The following is a 20,413-nucleotide window of genomic DNA, read 5'->3' on the forward strand; positions in this document are numbered from 1 at the left end:
AGCCATTTTTGTTAATTAGCTTAACTAGATTTTCTGGATAATTTACTATAGCTACACTGTGTAGAACCAACATCTTCTAACTTCAAACTTTTCTTCTTCAGCTTCCTAATGTCTCTCAGCCTTGATAGAACTGAAGAAGTTAACCTGGTTAAGTGCACACATTATGGTACACAAGGACCCAGGTTCAAGCCCCTGCTCCCCACCTTCAGGGGGAAAGCTTCATGAATGGTGAAGCAGGGCTGCAGGTGTCACTCTGTCTCTCCCTCCTCTCTCAATTTCTCTGTCTCTATCCAATAATAAAAAAAATGAATTGAAGACAGGACATTCCTCTGGTTTAGACTTTGGTGTAAGGGAATATTGTGGCTGATTTGATCTTCATTCTGCATCTAGTCAATAAGACTTTACTTTCTTATCATCTGTGCATTCACTAGAGTAGAACTTTTTATTTCCTTTAAATACTAGTTTGGTGCAGGGGACCTAGCTTTCAGCCTCTCTCTGCATCTAGTGTGCTTTCTTCACTATGCTTAATTAATCTAACTGAAAGGTCATTATAGGCTTATTACTTGACCTCATTTCAATCTTATTGAAAGTGAACAGGGAAATCCAAGGAAAGGAAAAGAGATGAACAGTAGCCAGTGGAGCAGTCAGGACATACATTTATAGATTATGTTTGCTTTTCATAATGGCTTTAATTAATGATATTCAGAAGCAACTACAATGCTATCATCAAAGGTCACTGATTACAAATTACCATAACATATATAGTAATAGCTTAAAATATCATAGGAATTACCTAAATGTCTCACAAAGGCACAAATTGAACACACACTTTTGGAAACTTGTTCAATTTAGGATTGCTACAAACCTTAAATTTATAAGAAAAGTATACACTATATATAAAACACAATAAGAAAGACCAAGAATAAATCAGGTATGCTTGTATAAGGGTACATTATTCAGTGATAAAATGAAATAAATCACCACAATTTGCAATAATGTTTATGAATCTCAAAAGAATTATGCCTGGTGAAAGAAGATACATACAAAAGACTACTAACTACATGAATCTAATATACAATTCTAGGGAAATGCAAAGTTATGGGTGATAGAAACAAGATTAGTGGTTGTTGCCAAGTGCAAGGATATTGAGACTGGGAACTATAAATAGATTTGAAGGAAGTTTTGTTGGAGAAGAATAGTCTGTATTCTTTTTTTTTTTTCCTCCAGGGTTATTGCTGGGCACGGTGCCTGCACCATGAATCCACCGCTCCTGGAGGCCATTTTTCCCCCTTTTGTTGCCCTTGTTGTTGTAGCCTCGATGTGGTTATTATTATTGCCATTGTTGATGTTGTTCGTTGTTGGATAGGACAGAGAGAAATGGAGAGAGGAGGGGAAGACAGGGAGAGAGAAAGATATACACCTGCAGACCTGCTTCACCGCCTGTGAAGTGACTCCCCTGCAGGTGGGGAGCCAGTCCTTGCGCTTTGTGCCACATGCGCTTAACCTACTGCACCACGGCCCAACCCCCTGGTCTGTATTCTTGACTGTTAACTTTATAAATATTTTTGTCCTTAAAATATATTTATCAGTAGTATACAGAAGTCATATAAGGAAAGTTCTTTGCTGGTAAAACTGGAATGAAAATATTCTGATATATACATAGATATATATGTATGACTGTGGTAATGGTTGCTCAACTTTGTGTGAATATACTAAAAATAATTACAAAGGGTAAAGTGTTGTGATATGTGAAATGTAGTTCAGTTAAAAAATCAAGGTCACTAAGTACACAATATTTTGTCATTTAATTTTTAATAATATGACTATAATGAAGAAAGTAGGAGAAAAGCAATGACAAAGGCATTTTTTTATATATGTGAAGTTTATTTCTGCAATGTAGGTATTAATAAGTATTAAAATAAGCTAAACAGATTTAAATGCCATCATTAATGATACTAATAGTTTTTTAAATTTCAGCCAATATTATTTATAGTTATGAAAAAAATACTAATACCTGTTGATTTTTGAAGCTCCTTGCTGTCCATAGCCACTTGAAGTGACTTTCTGGTGGAGTAGTTGTCTATTGGTTAAGTGAGTCTGAGGTTTTAATCTAGGTATGATTGATTCAATGTGATTATAGTTCAGGCATAAAACCTGTAGAAATAATATCTTATTAATCAAAAGTTATATTATAAATAATTATATCTCTGCTTTCCCATTGTCAAATATTAAAAAATATAAGAATAGTATGGATATAAACTGGACTATACAATATAACAATAATATAGAAGTGTTCAAATGATAATTTTTTTTTACTTTCCCTTTTGTTGCCCTTGTTGTTTTTTATTGTTGTAGTAGTTATTATTGTTGTTGTTACTGACGTCATCATTGTTAGATAGGACAGAGAGAAATGGAGAGAGGAGGGGAAGACAGAGAGGGGGAGAGAAAGATAGACACCTGCAGACCTGCTTCACCACCTGTGAAGCTCCCCTGCAGGTGGGAAATTATTTGGATTTAGATTTGAGTTTGTTTTTATTTTCTGATATGCTGGGAAATGACAAAATTTCTAATACAGAAAGCAGTTTAACTTTTTCAATCTGCATTTCTGACTTCTCCAAAACTGACTGAAATAACTCCTCAGTTGAAGAGATACTATTTCCATATTGAAAAAGCATTAGTAGGGTCATAGTCAAAGCAATAAATCAGGATGCAGTGGGGACTATAGAGGCATCATCCCTATCCCATCTCCTATTGCAGAGTAAGACTTACTACTTACAAAACAATCACGTGCAATTGAAGTTAACTAAAATAATAGTGGAAAGTAATACCATTTCTAGTTTGTTGAAAAAAGTCTGAAATAGTTTCTGTACCTTAAATGAGATGAAAATACTCATCAGAGAGATTACAACTTGTACCAAAAACCTGGAAAGAAAATTTGTCAGTAACTAACCTTCACATTAGGCAGATAGATTAATCCACTGAATGAGGTAAGGTTATTGTTCTGTAAATTCACATTACAAACATTTCTAAATTGGTCAACTGGAATCAAATCCACAGTTCTGAAGTTAGACAAAATAAATAGTTACAACTTTAACACTATAAGAAAAACAGAGGAAAAAGTGAGTTCCACTATGTACAATCCCAAAGGCAGAAAAATCTCATTTGACAAACGCTTCAATAAAGATTGTCTTTAATGTAAAGCACGTATATCAGATAAATATGTATGTCTGAATACATGTAATAAAATAAGATTAACTATGTACTAAAATATTTCTAGCATCACATAAAGATCACAATCAATATCATGACCATAATTAAAAGAGTAAAAATCTCCAACTTCCGTTTTTTTTTTTAAGTTTTTTTTTTTTTCCACCAGGAGTATCACTGGGGCTTGGTGTCTGCATAGCAAAACTATCACTTTTGGTGGCTATATTTTTCTTTATCTTTTTGATAGAGATAGAAAGAAATAGAAAGGTAATAAGGAAAGAAAATGAGAGAGAGAGAGAGAGAGAGAGATCCATCTACAGTACTGATTTACCACTGCTGAAGCTTCCCCCTGCAAGTAGGGACCAGTGTTTGAATGCAGGTCCTAATGCATAGTTAAGTGTGCATTCTACCAGGTGTGCCACCATCTGGCCTCAATATCTTCAGTCTCTCTCTCTCTCTCTTTTTCTCTCTCTCCAGGGACTTGCTCTTTTTTATTTTCCTGTTCTGAAAAAATTTTGTACAAGAAGTTACAAACAAAGCATACTTCTATCCAGTAAATCATTCATCTGACATAGTTTCACTAGCACTTGCTAAGTACAGTCAATGTGTTTGGAAAGGCTGTGGTGAAACAAAAGACACTCTATTCTCAAGAAATAGGATTCAGATAAACTGAAATCTAAAAAGTAACATTGTTAAGAGTTAGATGCAATGACATTTTAGAGAACAAGAACTTATTGAGAGTAGTCAGGAATGACTTCATATAGGAGAAAATCATGGAATGTGACTTAAGAGAACTTGCAGGTCGATACTAGAGAGATTAATAAGAGAGTTGCAATCAGTGGAACAGGCATAAACAAAGACAAGAATGAAATAGCATTTTGTGATAAGAGTATTTTAGAATTCCTAGATGATAAAGAATTATAAAGTAATAAAGGTAAGTCTATAAAAGATAAAATATACAGGTAATTAAGGGATTGTGTGCAATAAAAGGGGTTTAAAATGTTCTTTATACAATGACAAGTCATGGAAAATGTCGATAAGGGAAGTGTTAGGATAAAGCTTGTACTTTAGAAGGTAATATGGATAATATATGAATTTTCAGGTGAGACTTTCATGTAACAAAAAGTATTAAAAGGTCTGGGGCTGGATGGTAGCGCAGCACGTTAAGCGCACATAGTGCGTATCTTAAGTACCTGCGCAAGGATCCCTGCTTGAGTCTCCGATTCCCCGCCTGCAGGGGGGTCACTTCACAAGTGGTGAAACAGGTATGCAGGTGTCAATCTTTCTCTCCCCCTCTCTATCTTCCCCTCCTCTCTCATTTTCTCTCTGTCCTGTCCGACAACAGCAGCAGCAGCAACAACAGTAAAAATAATACCTAAACAATAATGGAAAAAAGTGGAAAAACAATAGTGGAAAAAAGATGGCTGCCAGGAACAGTGGATTCATAGTGTGGGCACTGAGCCCCAGCGATAACCCTGAAGGCAAAAAAATTAAAAGATCACCAAGATCCTGTGCGATCAATGGCAACCAAATTCAGTATGGAGAGACGGGAGATAATGAGATATACCTAAGATATATACTTTGTAGAATTGGTAATTAATTAAAAATGGAAAACGAAGAGAAATGAGTCCTAATTTTTTTTTTTTTCTGGTAACATCAGATGAACATTTGAAAGTCAGGAGCCTAAGTTTGAGCCTATGTTTGGGCTAAATTTGGGGGGTCCTCAATAAGTTAAAATATGTTGAAAGCTGGGTGTAGTATATTATACCAGTACAGAGGACTCTGAGGCTAGAGGGGATCTTGGAACGTTGGTGAATGGTGGTAGGCAAGGACCTAAGTGTGTGGGGGGTGAGGGTGTTTTGTAGACAGCTGGCATCTGAAGATGAAAATGATACCCATGTGTCAGCAGTAGTACTGTAAACCATTACTACCACCACCCTCACCCCAGTAAAATGATTTAGGAAAAGGTGACTAAAGATGTGTGTTTATGAAGAAGGCAGAATAAGAGAGAAACGGGTCAACCGGGAGGACAATGACGACGTACATGAGAGTAGAGGAATGGTGGCAATGAAAGTCAGATTGTACTGAATTAGAATGTTAGGGTATGAGAAGCAAACCTTATAAACGTGCTCTCATTTTTAAAACTCCACTATAAAGGAGGAAAAGAAATGCAAGGCCTCACAAAGAGAGTGATGACACCTTATAGGGTAATAAAAAATTATTAAAGTATTTTAAAAGGTATTGAAGTTAGAATAAGATTTTGAAGTAAGGTAGATACTGAATTATTGGCTATATTTGGATAACATATACTAGAAAATATAATTTACATTAAATTATAATGTCAAAAAGCATACAATAAGAATTCATACCTGGGGTGGGGAAAAATTCATACCTGATGGATGATGAAGTCCAATTTAGTTCTTCCATTTGATTGAAGTTGGAATGCCCTTGTCGTTCAGTAATCATGTCAGAAGTAAGTCTGCCACCAAATATATCTTTTGCACACTCAGTCTCTGGTGATTCCTATGTTTGAACACATATAGAAAGTTATTTTCTCTTTTACAGTTGGCTAAATGACATTAATTCTCTGCCTTCAGATCAAAATGGAGTAGACTCATAATTTCTATTCTTCCCACTGTGTATACATTTAACACCCCCCACAATGTGCTCAGGCACATGTACTATATATAGAATAAACAGGAAGAGACTGAAAGATGCAGAGAAGAAAGGTCCTTGGGATCTGAGGAATTATACCATAGTGAGTTACCTGTGTGTTGTTGTGACTCATACTAGTAACACTGTACTTTTATTAATTCTTCCAGATCTGATTATGTGGCCAGGTAGGAGGGTACTCAAATATCCAGAAAATAGTAAAATATCTAGCATCCCAGCAATCAGGAAAACTTCAATATTAGAGGATAGACTATTAAAGTGATGCTCATGATGCATGACCCATGTAAATTTTTGAGAGATGCATTGAAGCATACCAGTGCCCATCAGAACTCTAGGAATGGAAGGTGATTTGAATAGAAACCTAGAGAGATGATTTGAATAGACAAGCAATTATGCTCACTTAAGGCAGCCACCTAGTCTATAAAATAAGTGAACACTGGGAGGTCTGTAGTAATGCAAATATAGGATGAATCTAGATATATTCCCTGTTCACCCCCTAAGGTACAACATGTCATTAAGAATTGTTCTGTCTACCATTAAAAGAGAGAGACTACATAGCAGAGAGATCTCTGCTATGTGGCAGATTCCCCTAGAGGGAAAGCTCTGAATATAGCTAGCAAGTCTGATCAATACTGGAAGCCCTGGGGGATTTGACATGGGTCTTGACAGGAATAGAAAATGACTCTAGACTAGGTTTTTGCTTTCCCAGTGGTAGGTGCAGATGCTGACAGAGCTATAAAAGAACTGGAACAGTATATATTACAGTAGTTCTGACAAATGACTTATTTCACTTGAGAGTTCAGAATGTCCAACAGTGGGCAGAGAAATACCTTCATCAGAGTAATAGAAATTGTTTGTTAGAGTAATAGTTTGACAGAGTTTGGCTGTGCAATTAAAATACTGATTATCAGAACAGGAAAAAGAAACATGAATGTTTACATGCGTTTGTTAGAGCATTCAAACTTAATGTGAATGTGAGTGCAACCAAAGAAGTGTTCACCCAGATAGAATTTATTTGTTTACCTTGTGGCTTGTGTATCTTTGGGAAGAAAAATCGGGAAGTATAATTACATAACTATGCAATTCTGGCTAAAGGAGGGTGATGCTGGTATAATCAATACTGTTTTTTCTCCTTCCTCTCACCCCTTAACAACTGTTTCCCTTTATCTAATTCAGTGTTCAGGGTACCACAGCTGCAGTTACAAGTACTAGAAACAGCAGTGACTGCTAAGAAAGAATTTAACTATGTTTTAAAACCTGTGTCACAGTATCTAAGGGTCTTTTTTGGATGGGTGACCTTCACTCCATCTAGTAAAACTGTGGTTGACAGTGAATGCATCTGTATTGCCTGGTGACAGAAAAAGCCCACGAGTTCTATACTTATGGAAGCTAACTCTACCTGAATGGGAGTTACAAAAGGAAGTACTTGCTATACAATATTACTACCTGAAATCTAGACCTATTATTCCTTGCAAAGTGAAAAAACAAATGGATGTAAGTAGGGAGAGGAGACATTAATTATAGGTAAAATTTTTAATAATTAGGAAATAAATATTATATTAATGCCTCAAAAGAGACTCAAAGCAAGACATGATAGTCTGAATTTTTGTATAATTTTTATATAATGGGCCTTAGTTCAAAGGCTAGAGTGGAAGCTGAGATATTATAATTTATAACAAGAAAAATATTTATATGTAATTATATTTATTTTATAAGAAATATAAAAAATATGGTCATTCTTCAATGATAGATGGATAGCAGTACAATAATAGTAGGGTTTTAATATGTAGCAAGAGAAACACCATCTGAACAAAATATCAACAAAGAATTAGTGGCCTTAAATGAAGAAATAGATGAAATGGACTTAATAGATGCATATGGAAACTTCCACACCAGGCTCCAAATGAATACACATTCTTCTCAGTTGTACATGGAGCACACTTAAGAACTGATTGTGTTAGGATATAAGAAACATATTAATAAATAAGTGAAGACTGAAATCAAAATAAGAGTATTTTCTAATCACTCTAATATGAAGTTAGAAATCAACCACAAAAAGGAAACAAGAAGTAATAAATTCACCTTCATCACCGTATCTTTAATAGAGCTTGAAGGAATCATGTTAAATGAGATAAGCCAGAAAGAGAAGGATGAATATGGGATGATTCCACTCATAGATAAAAGTTGAGAAAAAAGAATAGAAGGGGGAACACAAAGCAGAACTTGGATGTATTGCACCAAAGTAAAAGAGGAGAGCTGTATGTGTGCGTGTGTGTGTGCGTGTGTGTGTATGTGTTGGGGAGTTCAGGTTCTGGTGTACAATGGTTAGGGAGGACCTGAGTGGGGGGGGGGTTAGAGTGTTTTTCCAGAAAACTGAGAAGTTTTACACATGTACCAACAACTATATTTATTGTTGACTGTAAGCCATTAATCCCCCCAATAAAAAAGATAAGAAAAATATCTGACATGTAAAAACTATAAACTACCTGCTTCTGAGCAACACTAGGGTCAATGAAGAAATCAAAAGATAAACTAAAAATTATCTAGAAAAAATAAACCCCCACACCTATGGATATCTAATTTCTGACAAAGAGAATATATATATATATATATATATATAATTTTTATTTATAGAAACACTGACAAAACCATAGGACAAGAGGACGACAACTCCACACAGTTCCCACCACCAGAACTCTGTATCCCATCCCCTCCATTGCTAGCTTTCCTCTCAGGCTGGGAGCATGGGCCCAGGGTCATTATGGGGGTGCAGAAGGTGGAAGGTCTGGCTTCTGTAATTGCTTCCCTGCTAAACATGGGCATTGGCAGGTCGATCCATACTCCCAGCCTGAGAGACCCAAAATATTAAGTGGAGAATGGAGAGTCTCATCAACAAATAGTGTTGTTTGGAACATGAAGAATGAAATTGAACTACTTCATCTCACCATAGGCAAAAGTAAACTCCAAAGGAATCAAGGATTTGGGTCTCAAACCAGAAGCCAGAAACTAGAGGAAGGCATTGGCAGGAATCTTTTTTTCTTTAGTCATTTAATAATGACTTATAATATTGTAGGACAAGAAGGGTACAATTCCATACAATTCCCATCAGCAGAGTTCCAGATACCATTCTCTCCATTGGAAGATTCCCTATTCTTTATCTCTTTGGGAATATGAATCTAAGTTTTAAAGGTGTCTTCAATGAATCAATCCCATTCACAAGGAAAAAAAAACAAAAATAATCCAATGGGACTATATCAAATTGAAAAGCTTCTGCACAGCAAAAGAAATCACCACTTGAATAGAAGGACTATTTATGAATTTTTGGAATAGAAAATCTTTTTATGTCATACATCAGACAAAAAAGATAACAACCAAAATAGATAAATTGCTCACCAAGCTCAGCAGCAACAACAAATAAACAAATGAACAACAACAACAAAAACCAAATACAAAAAAGTGGGGAGACTGTATAGACAAAATATGCACCAGAGAAGAGATCCAAAGGACTAATAGACATATGAAAAGAAAAAATTCTCCAAGTCACTGATTATTAGAGAAATGCAAATAAAGACAACACTAAGGTACTACTTCACTCCTGTACGGATGTCATACATCAGAAAGGACAGAAACAACAAATGTTGGAGGTTTCAAGGGTAAAGGAATCTTCCTGCACTGCCAATGGGAATGTAAATCAGTGCAATCCCTATAGGTCGCAGTTTGGAGAATTCTCAGAAGGCTAGAAATGGAGCTACCCTCCCACCTGACAATTATTCTCCTGGATGTAACCTAAGGAAACAAAGACCCCATACAAACATATATATGTACAATTGTTTTCATAGTATTACTCTTTGTAATAATCCAAAGAAACCTAGGTGTCCACGAACAGAAAAATGGCTAAGAAAATTGTGGTGTATTACATAGTTGAGTACTACTCCACTTTTTAAAAATGAAGTCACCTTCTTTACCTCATCTTGGATGGAACTTGAAAGAATCATGTTAAGTGTGATAAACCAGAAAGAGAAAGATTAATATAGGATGATCTCACTCATGAGCAGAACTTAAGAAACAAAAACAGAAAGGGAAACACAAAATAAAATTTGAACTGTTTTGTTGTATTGCACTAAAGAAAAGGACTTTGGGAAAAAACTGGAAGAGTGCTGGGACTGGGAGGCTTTGATGTCATGGTACATGAAGATGGAATTAGACTTAAGTTGGGTATGAGGGTGTTTTGCAGACAGCTATCATGTAAAAATAGGAAATTGTACCCAAGTGCCAACAATGTATTGTAAACCATTAACCTCCCAATTAAGGAAAAAAAATACTACTAGAAAAAAGTTTCCTGCGGCCAGGTGCTGGAGCACCAGGTTGAGTGCATATGTTACAATTAACAAGGACCCCGGTTCAAGCCCCGCATCCCCACCTGCAGGGGAAAGCTTTGTGAATAGTGAGGCAGTGCTGCAGGTGTCTCTCTGTCTCCCTGTCTTCCTCTCGATTTCTGTCTCTATCCAATGAATAAATAAAGATAATAGAAAAAATTTTAAAAAAGAAAAAAGTTTACATGTAAGAGAGAGAGAGAAAGAGAGGGAGAGAGAGAGAGATGGGCTTTCAGATTCCATGGAAGCAAGAAAAGCAGTATTAAGAAGTGAGTTCACTCTACACTGCTGGTGGTTATGCAAACTAGTCCATCCCCTGCAGAAGACAGTCTGAAGATTTCTCAGAAAGCTAGAAATTGATCTGCTCTATGGCCCATAAATTTCTATCCTATCAATTAACTCAAAGGAAAAAAAAAAAACCTACCCAAGAAGATCTGTGCACACCTATGTTCACAGTATCACAACTCAGATGCCCAATGACAGATAAGTGGCTAAGAAAGTCATGGTATATAGACACGAAGGAGTACTACTCTTTTGCTTAATCTTTAATGGAACTTGAAGAAATCATGTTTAAGTGATATAAGCTCCGCCCCCCCCCAAAGTATACCGAATGCTCTCACTTGTAGGTGGAATTTAGACACAAGGATAGAAAGGGAAAACACAAAGTGGAATTTGAACTGGGTATGGTGTATTCCACTAAAACAGATGACTCTGGGGAAGAAGAGAAGTAGAGGAGATGGAAGGGGCCTTATGGCCCTGGTGCATGATGGTGGAAAATGACCTAAATTGGGGGGGGGGGTGTGAAAGTGTTTTTCAGACACTTGACATGGAAAGATGAGAAATTGCACCCATGTGTCAACAACTGTACTGTAAACCAGTAACCCTCCCCTCAATAAAGTGATAAAAATGACTACAACAATAAAACAACAAGGGCAACAAAAGGGAATAAAGAAATAAAGAAATATTTTAATGATAAAAATGAGAGGAGGTCACAGTTATACAGGCTCACATTACAAAGAAGAAAGTTATTAAATAACATTGCATCTGAACCCTATGGGAGCACCTCTATGAACAATGCTATGTAGAATTCCCATGATGATGAATAAGTACTTCTCTCTTTTTCTCTTTCAAATAAAGAATGAAATAAAAGAGCCTGAGAATGCCACTCAATAGTTACCACTATTGTGTATAGTGAAGCCCTAGGTTCATTCCGTGGTGCCAGATTAAGGCTGAAAATATCCCAAATTTGCTAAAAGACATAAACATAAAAGACAGATTTAAAAAGATGAGCAAATTCCAAACACACACACACACCCATACACACACCACACACAGACACACACATACACACACACACACACACACACACACACACACACACAGCGCAAATAAACAGGAAAACCCCCAAAGCCCCCTCAATCCATGCCAAAATCATGACCAGTCATGGTCACAGTCAGTTTTCCTGAAAACCAAAGGCAGAAAAAAAATTCTGAAACCAGTGAGAAGAAATGAACTCTTTGTGTATGGAGTAAATGATTTTAATTATAATGCATTTCTCTTAAGAAGCTGGGAAAGAAGTAAATCTAGAACCATCTATGCAGAAAAAATATGAAGTGAAGAGGACATTCAGACCTTCTCAGTTGAAGGACAATTTAGCAAATTTGTCCACAGAAGACCTCTCCCACAATAATGGTGAAAGGAAGTTCTTGAAATAGGAAAAAAAAAAAAAAGCAATTCAATAATGAGCCAAGGAGCACATAATTTGCATATTTGCATATCTGAGGTCCCATACACTTGATCCCTAGCTTCACCTTTACCAGAAGTGAGCTATGTATTGGTCTCATTCTCATAAAAAAATAAATAAAATAAACCTTTTAAATAAAAGAAAATAAGGGAAAAGAGGACTCTTATAGTACTGAGAAAGAAGAAAATATGCCACAAAGAATAAAAATACAATTAAAATCCCTTATTCTCTTGAGTTTACTAAATTTTATTAGAATCAGTAGAAGAACCTGCATTTTCTGATATATAAAATATAGTTAGGCATATTTTCTCAGCCACAAGTCCTGTGCTTTCAGTGGTCTGCTTGATGTCTCTATTCCTGTGACCCATTATTATGTAAAATATCATGTTCAATACTTGATCATTTTATTCTTAAAAAGTGCTTTTCTTCATGTATCCCCACTGGAATAGATTCAGAAATAATTTACTTCCTTTCCTTGTCCTTCATATCCAATTAGTTACCAAGTTCTGGAAATTCTCTTCATATTTCTCAATTTTCAGCTTTCTATTTTTATTTTTTCAAAAAAACTGCTTTTATTGCCACCAGGGTTAGTGATGGAGTTCAGTGCTGGAACTATGAATCCACCACTTTCAAGCAGGTGTTTTTTTCTTTTCTAATTTATTTGATTGGACAGAGAGAAACTGAAGAGAGGCAGGGGGTAAAAAAGGGAGAGAGAAAGACATACACCTACAGACCTGCAGAGACTCGATCCCTGGCCTTTGCCCATGGTAATGTGTGCATTTAAACATGTGCGCCACTGCCTGGACCCCTCAGCTTTCCATTTTAAAAGTCACTTTCTCTTGGTTTGAGTTTTGAAAAAAAAAAATTAATGCCTTCTAGTTACCTCTCAATTAAAAGTTTAAATATTTTATCTATAGCAAATAGAAAGCAAAAGCCTCTGTTGGGGGGGGGGGTGCTTTCAGGTCCTGTGGCATGATGGTAGAGGAACACCTAGACTGGGGATGAGAATTTTTTTGCAGAAAATTGAGAAACTTTACACATGTACCAACAACGGTATTTGCTGTAAACCATAATACCCCCTGGGAAAAAGGAAAATAATTTTTGTTCTATTTTTTTTAAGCACTGAATTCAAATGTAGCAGCATCTTCCTTTCCCTACCACTTATGGCAGGGAGGGGACTGGGTGGTGAGGGGGGCTTTGGAGTCCTGGTGTATAATTGTAGAAAACGACCCAAGGTGGGGGTGGGGGTGCTTTGCAGACACCTATCATGGTGAAATGAGAAATTCATGTTCATGTGTTACCCACTGTACTGTAAACCATTAACTCCTTTCATAAAAGAAAAAAAATGGTCAGAGAAGAAAACAAAAATTCAAATGTAAAATATATTTTGAAGACTGTATTTTAACAAGTATGGTATGTTTAGATAACATACTAAAGGTAAAGCAATGTTTAAAATCATTATGGCCAGTAGATACGTGAACAGGAAGCTTGGTTTGGTCCTATGGTGGGAGTCATAAAACACTTACAATTGAGATTCCGTCCAAGGCTTTCAGCTCTGGAAGATGAAATATGATAAACAACCTGTATGTTTCTTGATTCCATACAATAACATTTCCATGTGTGTCTAAAATAACCAAGTTGTATAAGCCCTGGGTAGTAAGAATAAAAAAGCACAAATGTTATAACTCTGGTATATTTTTTCCTTAAAAGTTCAGTCAGGGACCAGAGAGACAGTTTACTGGGTACACTGTGTGCTTTGTCATGTGCAAGACTGAGGTTCGAGTTCAAACACCACATGGGAGGTGCTGTGGTGCTGGAAGAAGCTCTGAGCCTATGGTCTGTCTCTCTCTGCCTGCCTATCTATCTATCTATCTATCTATCTATCTATCTATCTATCATCTTTTTGTCTATCTGAATGAAAAAGTGGCCTGGAGTGATAAATTGTAGTTGTGCAAGATTCTGGCTCCAAAAAAATTTTTTTTCCAATTATCCTTTTTATACTGATTTCAGTGCTCTTGTGTACTTGCTGTTGTAAGGGCTTCCCTTTCATACCATTAATGTTCACTTTTATGCAAAATTTCAATGATCTATGCTATTTATTCAGAGTCCTTTCAGAGTGGATGCTAAGCACACACATAGTATATTGGTAATAAAGGTTTAGAAGGGACTCTGCTAACTTTATAACAATACATTTTAAGGAATAGTGATCTATGAGATCTATAGGTATACAGAAATGAAAAACATTGCAGTTAGAAATGAAAATTCTCTGTCTTCTGAATGAGTAACAGAATTCATCTTAAGAGAAAATGTCCTTTCTTATAGATGAGACAGTTTGATTTGCCTTTTTAGCAGGTTGCTGAGAGGGTAAAGATGGGTGAGATTAAAATGAGATTAAGAAGTGAGATAGTAAAACTAACTGTATAATCATGTAAAATGGTTTATTTTGTTGCTACCATTACTGATTAAGTTGTGTCTAGAAATAGTCATGCTGAAAGATTAGGATGGGAAGAAGGTTATATTTAAGGAGAAATGGGGATGGATATATATTTTTGGTAGGAGATAAAATCCTAGCAAATCAGCAAAAGAAAAGAGGTCAAAATGAGGGTCACAGTGGTAGGAAATGGCCATAGAACTTTAGAAACAATGAAGTCACACATTATATTTGAAGTGGATCCCCCCCCCCTTTTTTTTTTTTTTACCACCAGGGTTATCCCTGGGTCTTGGTGCAGACACTACGAATCCACCACTTCTGGCAACCATTCCACCTCCCCCCTTTTTTCTTTTTTTCTATTTTATTTGACTGGACAGAGAGAAATTGAAAGGACTGGGGAGATAAAGAAGGGGAAAAAAGAAAAAGAGACACCTGCAGACCTGATTCACCATTCATGAAGAGTTCCTCTGCCCTCCCACCCACAGGCAGGAAGCAGGGGTTCAAACTGGGTTCCTTGCATGTGGTAATGTGTGTGCTTAACCAGATTCCTAGTCTGCGCTATAGCAATCTTCCATTTTATTCAAACCTTCAATAACACCTGCCATATGGTGACACTGATTAGAAGTTACTTTGGGGCAATTAAAGAGAGCAAGATTGGCCAAAATTGACATTCTGAGTAATTTAAGTAAGGGATTAATCAAGAATTGCTCTGAGAACAGAATTTTCTTGGTTATTGTTGCCTCCAGAACAACTTTTTCAGATTAAGACAGGGCCAGAGAAAGAGGGAAAACAACCATACTAGGAAAGAACCCTTAAATGTGGTGGGGACTCAAACCCTGGTCATGCATGGGCAAAGTAATAATGCACTATATAAATAAGGTATTCTGTTCACCTAAGAACAGAAAACTGTTAAAGGATTCTCCCTAGCCAACTTGAGAAATTCTTGGAAATACTGAAAAGGCACTAGTAGTTAGGAAGGATAAAGTTTAAGTTGTTCTAGTTAGGAACTGAAAAAAAATTAAGAAAGAGGTTATCAACTTCATGGCATTATAGTTACATATATGTATTGTAACTATAGCCATAAAATTGAATGCAAATATATTTTAGTAAGTCTTATTATTTTAATTTTCTCCTTTACATTTTTATATTTCTCAAATCCTATACAATGAACATGCACTATTTTCAGAGTATAAAGACATAGTACTTCATTTTTAAAATTAATGTAATATTGGCTTACAATATTATAAGGTTTGAGGAGTATATTTTCACACCTATAGATATGTATATACAATTCATTGCACCCACTATGAAAGTTTTTGTGCCATCACACCAAGTGGAGCCTTCTTATCCTCCCAGCATTCCTCCTTCCCTGCCATCTGATAACCACCATAATTTTCTATTTTAAGAGTCGATTCAATTACTTTTTTTTTCACCAGAACCCTGCCTAGCTCTGTCATATGGTGGCACTGGCATGATAGACTTTTTTCATAATGATTGTACTATCCCCAGATCTGGTTACTATTTTATTTTCTAGTTAATTTATTATATATATATATATTTATGTACAAATGTGTATGTATATATTGCATGTATTGCATGTACATGTGTATATATATATTGCATTTATGTGTATGTATATATTGCATGTGTAAAACAATCTATTCTTTCACTTCTTTCTAACAATTTTTTTTTTTTGGTAATTTTTATTTATTTACCTTCCCTTTTGTTGCCCTTGTTGTCTTTTTATCTTTTTATTGTTGTTGTGGTTGATGTCGTCGTTGTTGGATGGGACAGAGAGAAATGGAGAGAGGAGGGTAAGACAGAGAGGAGGAGAGAAAGACAGACACCTGCAGATCTGCTTCACCGCCTGTGAAGCGACTCCCCTGCAGGTGGGGAGCCGGGGGCTCGAACCTGGATCCTCATGCCAGTCCTTGCGCTTAGCGCCGCCTGCGCTTAACCCGCTGCGCTACCGCCCGGCTCCCTCTTTCTAACAATTTTAAGACACAAAATACTACTATCCAAGTTAACTTCATTAATGTTTTTTCTAAGTTTTTTCACTATTAATCTTAAATACATATGCATATATGTATCTAGATCTACATGTAAATGTTAACCAGAGCACCACTCAGCTCTGGCTCATGGAGGTGCCACAGATCAAACCTTGGACCTCTTGTATACAACTGCTGCACTAATTCTCCAACCTACATTGGTTTACTGTGGGTTTACAATACTAAAAAAAGAAGTGTTTCTTTTTTGGGGGGATGCAAATTCACACTTCTACAAGTGTTAAGCCTTACTGAACTCACCACCAAAGTTCCAGTGTGTAGATAGTTACCTTTATGTTGCTGATCTCTTGACTGAGAGCAATGTAGTTATTACTTATGTATAATTCAACTAGAGTATAAATTTTCTGTAAGCCAATCAATGAGGTGATTCTGTTGTTCTCAAGAGAAAGGGAGTGAAGATGAGACATATTATCAAAAGCATGTTTTTCCAAACCAGTGAGAAGATTATTATTTATGCTGAGACGCATTAGTTTAGTCAGCTTGGAGAGACCTAGGAAAATAAACAAATTGATGAAAAGACTCAGACAACAGTAAAAAGTTAATTAAAAAATAATTGGATCGTCATTTTACTGTTATTCTTTTTTTTTTTCCCCCAAGTACAAGTGACTTTAAAGATTCTATACTATTACCATCATTGTGTTTTCTTTGTCTAAGAAGGGTACAGTGTATATAAAATACCAGCTGACAAATTTAAATTGGGGGTTCTAAGTAGATTCATTCTTTTTTAAAAATATTTATTCCCTTTTGTTGCCCTTATGTAGCCTTGTTGTGATTATTATTGTTGTTGTTGATGTCATTCGTTGTTTGATAGGACAGAGAGAAATGGAGAGAGGAGGGGAAGACACAGAGGGGGAGAGGAAAACACCTGCAGACTTGTTTCACCGCCTGTGAAGTGATATCCCTGCAGGTAGGGAGCCGGGGCTCCAACCGGGATTTTTTTTTTCTTTTTTTTTCCTCTGGGGTTATTGCAAAATGTAGGTATGATACATCCAGTGTGCAGTTATAAGCTAAGAACTCTGAAATTAAAACTGGTTTCAAATCTATCAGTACTGGATTTGAGACCTCGGGTAAATTACGTAATCTCTGAGCATCATTTCATCACCCATAAAATGATCAAACTGAAATCAATTTTAAAGGGGTTATTAATTAAACTGAATGAAAATTTAAAAGCATTAGTTAGATTTTGTTAAATAATCCTCAATAAATTTATCCCTGCTCCCATTTTTACACCAGCACCTATTATGAGACTGCAATGTTGAGAGTAAATAAACTTAAGGCAAGTTAGGATAAAACCATCAAAGCACAACTCCTTAAATGGATATTAAACCTGTTTATATCTAGAAAAGATAAATACACATTAAAATTTAGTGTGCTAGCTATCATCTCTAAAAAGTGGCTCTAGGGAAAACAGATTGAAGGATTCTTTCAATAGATTTAGGGATTTAAAAAGGAATATAAAATGTGAATACAAAGCAAAATTAAGATTCTATTGTTTTAAAATGAAAAACTAGTGATGATTCTAACCACATATGCCTGATCTAGTTCCACCTTTATTCAACTGAAATCTACAGAGAGGTATGTTGAGCCTTTTTATTCAATAAGTATCTCAAGGAATCTGGTCTTATGCTCAAGCAACGTCTACAAACATATCAAAGCCATTAATACAACAGATGTTATACATGTTGTTTTTAAAATTGCATATATTCTTTTGAGTATATATTTATTTAAATACAATTTATTTTATTTTTAAAAAGATATACCTACAGTACTAATCCAATGTAATCCAAAACTTCAAAAATGAATAAGATGTAAATTAAATCTCTTTCCCAATTGGGATGTCTTTAGATGTAGTTAAACAGTGACTAACGACATGAGAAATCATTGTTGTTATTCCACTACAAGAACCTAATAATTATCATTTGAAAATCGCACCCACTGGTTAAAATTATTAACTCATTTACTGACTTACCTGCCTCATCCAACATTTCATCTTGGGGACAACCTATCAAAATACACATCCAGAAACATTCAGCACCCAATCAAGGATGCACATCTATGTGTGTGCACTTACTCACATACATGTAGACCTCATTTGAATCCAAGGGTGCACACATGTGGCTATATTGCTTTTTAGTTCCCAAGAGTTTGTTACATTTTGGTAGGTGAAAAAGGAGGGTAAGAGGAAATTGTTAACAAGCTATAGAAGGTTTCTTTTAATTTATTTCCAGGCTGAAAGTACTAACTTACAGATGCGAGGGGTTAGAAAATACTTCACTTAGTATATTCCAGGACATGTCTTCTGATTTTTAGTTGTAGATGGGCATAAACCCAAGTGAAGTAAAGAATCTAAGAAGTTTGGAAGAGGGTAGGCAGGAAAAAAATCTTAACTTTTTCTGGTCCAGGTAAATATGTTCTAATATAGAACTTAAAACAGTCAAATAAAATATATTGTATTGATGTGGTTATTACTGAGATATCAGTAAAGCTGCTTCATTGTACTTCTATATGCAGCCATATAGAAGATTTTCACTAGTATATTTAATTTTATATCTGCAATGAATAAAATTTCCTTTTTTGTTAAAAGTATTCAAATGTCTAAATGTGGTCTTAATTTTATATTTTGAGAAATGAACTGGGATCCTTTTTCAAATTCAAACCTTGGGCAGAGGATATAGCATAATGGTTATTCAAAAAGACTTTCATGCCTGAATGAGTCTCTGAGGTACCAGGTTTAATAACAAGCACCACTATAAGCCAGAACTGAGCTGTACTCTGGTGAAAAAAAAAAAAGGCATACTACACTCTTTAATTCATTTATAAAACTCTACAGGTTTTAATTACTACCTATTTTGGAGAGTGCTATATTTGTTAATAGATGTTAAACAGTGGCACAGAGGGAGGGGAAGTAGGTAAGGGAGGGGCAGGAAAGGAGAGGACAGAAGAGTTGAGGGAAGGTAGAGGTGGCAAAAATTTTAATTTATTTTATTTGATAGCGCAGAGATGAATTTACAGGGAAGTGGGAGTAAGGAAGGGAGAGAGAGAGAGAGAGAGAGAGAGAACTGCAGACCTGCTTCACCACTTGTGAAGCTTTCCCCCTACAAGTAGGGACTGTGGGTTTGAACCTAGGTCTTTATGTACAGTAATGTGTACACTTAACCAGGTGTGCCACAACCTGGACCACCCCACCAACCAACAGTTATTAAGAATATTCTGTTCTAAGGCTCCTTGGAATATCTCTAGATTGCTTCCTCTTCAAAAATTTTATTCTTGATACTATTATTTTTTGCTTTCAATAATTAGTCATTCATACTTATGACTGAAAAAATCCTCAAATAATTTACCTTCAATCTTTGAGATGCAATTTCCATCTAAATTGAGCTCTTCCAAGTTAATACAGGATTCGAAGCCTTCCATTTTGGTGAGATTATTGTTGCTGAATGATGCCCATTTCAAATTTTCCAATTTTTCTAAATTTGTGATTTCAAAAAGATGTTGCCCATCAAAATTTAAAGCAGTTATCTGTAGAATAATCCACATTATATGTTACTTCTTTTCCCCCCTATTTTAAAAAACTTTTATTTATTTTACTTGATAGAAATTGAGAGGGGGAGATAAGGAGAGGGACAGAGTGACACTTGCTGCACTGCTTCATTGCTTGTGGAGCTTTCCCTCTGCTGATGGGCACCAGGGGCTGGAATCTGGGTCCTTGCATATGGTAAATACGGTAATAAGTGCACTTAACCCAGTATGCCACCACCCAGCCCCTATATATTTTACTTTTTTTTAATTGGGGGGGGGGAATTAATGGTTTACAGTTGACAGCAAAATACAGCAGTTTATATATATGTACCATTTCTCAGTTTTCCACATAATAGTTCAACCCTCTCTAGGTCCTCCTCTGTCATCATGTTCCAGGACC

General features: G+C 35.9%; 1 protein-coding gene across 7 annotated transcripts in view; it reads right to left on the reverse strand.

Moving 5' to 3' along the window:
• LRRC9 (leucine rich repeat containing 9) overlaps positions 1 to 20,413 on the reverse strand; it is a 96,890-nt gene that overhangs the window by 11,781 nt on the left and 64,696 nt on the right. For 6 of the 7 annotated variants that reach the window (XM_016186492.2, XM_060174875.1, XM_060174877.1 and 3 more), the window contains 6 exons: positions 19,836 to 20,013; positions 16,764 to 16,984; positions 13,524 to 13,646; positions 5,600 to 5,730; positions 2,951 to 3,059; positions 2,015 to 2,154 (listed from right to left, as the gene is read on the reverse strand). In XM_016186492.2, the coding sequence (XP_016041978.2) occupies positions 2,015 to 2,154; positions 2,951 to 3,059; positions 5,600 to 5,730; positions 13,524 to 13,646; positions 16,764 to 16,984; positions 19,836 to 20,013 (902 nt within the window). The remainder of the gene's footprint in view (positions 1 to 2,014; positions 2,155 to 2,950; positions 3,060 to 5,599; positions 5,731 to 13,523; positions 13,647 to 16,763; positions 16,985 to 19,835; positions 20,014 to 20,413) is intronic. The other variant, XM_060174873.1, reaches the window with a different exon arrangement.

The sequence above is a fragment of the Erinaceus europaeus genome, chromosome 16, assembly GCF_950295315.1.
Source record: "Erinaceus europaeus chromosome 16, mEriEur2.1, whole genome shotgun sequence".
Lineage (NCBI taxonomy): Eukaryota > Metazoa > Chordata > Mammalia > Eulipotyphla > Erinaceidae > Erinaceus > Erinaceus europaeus.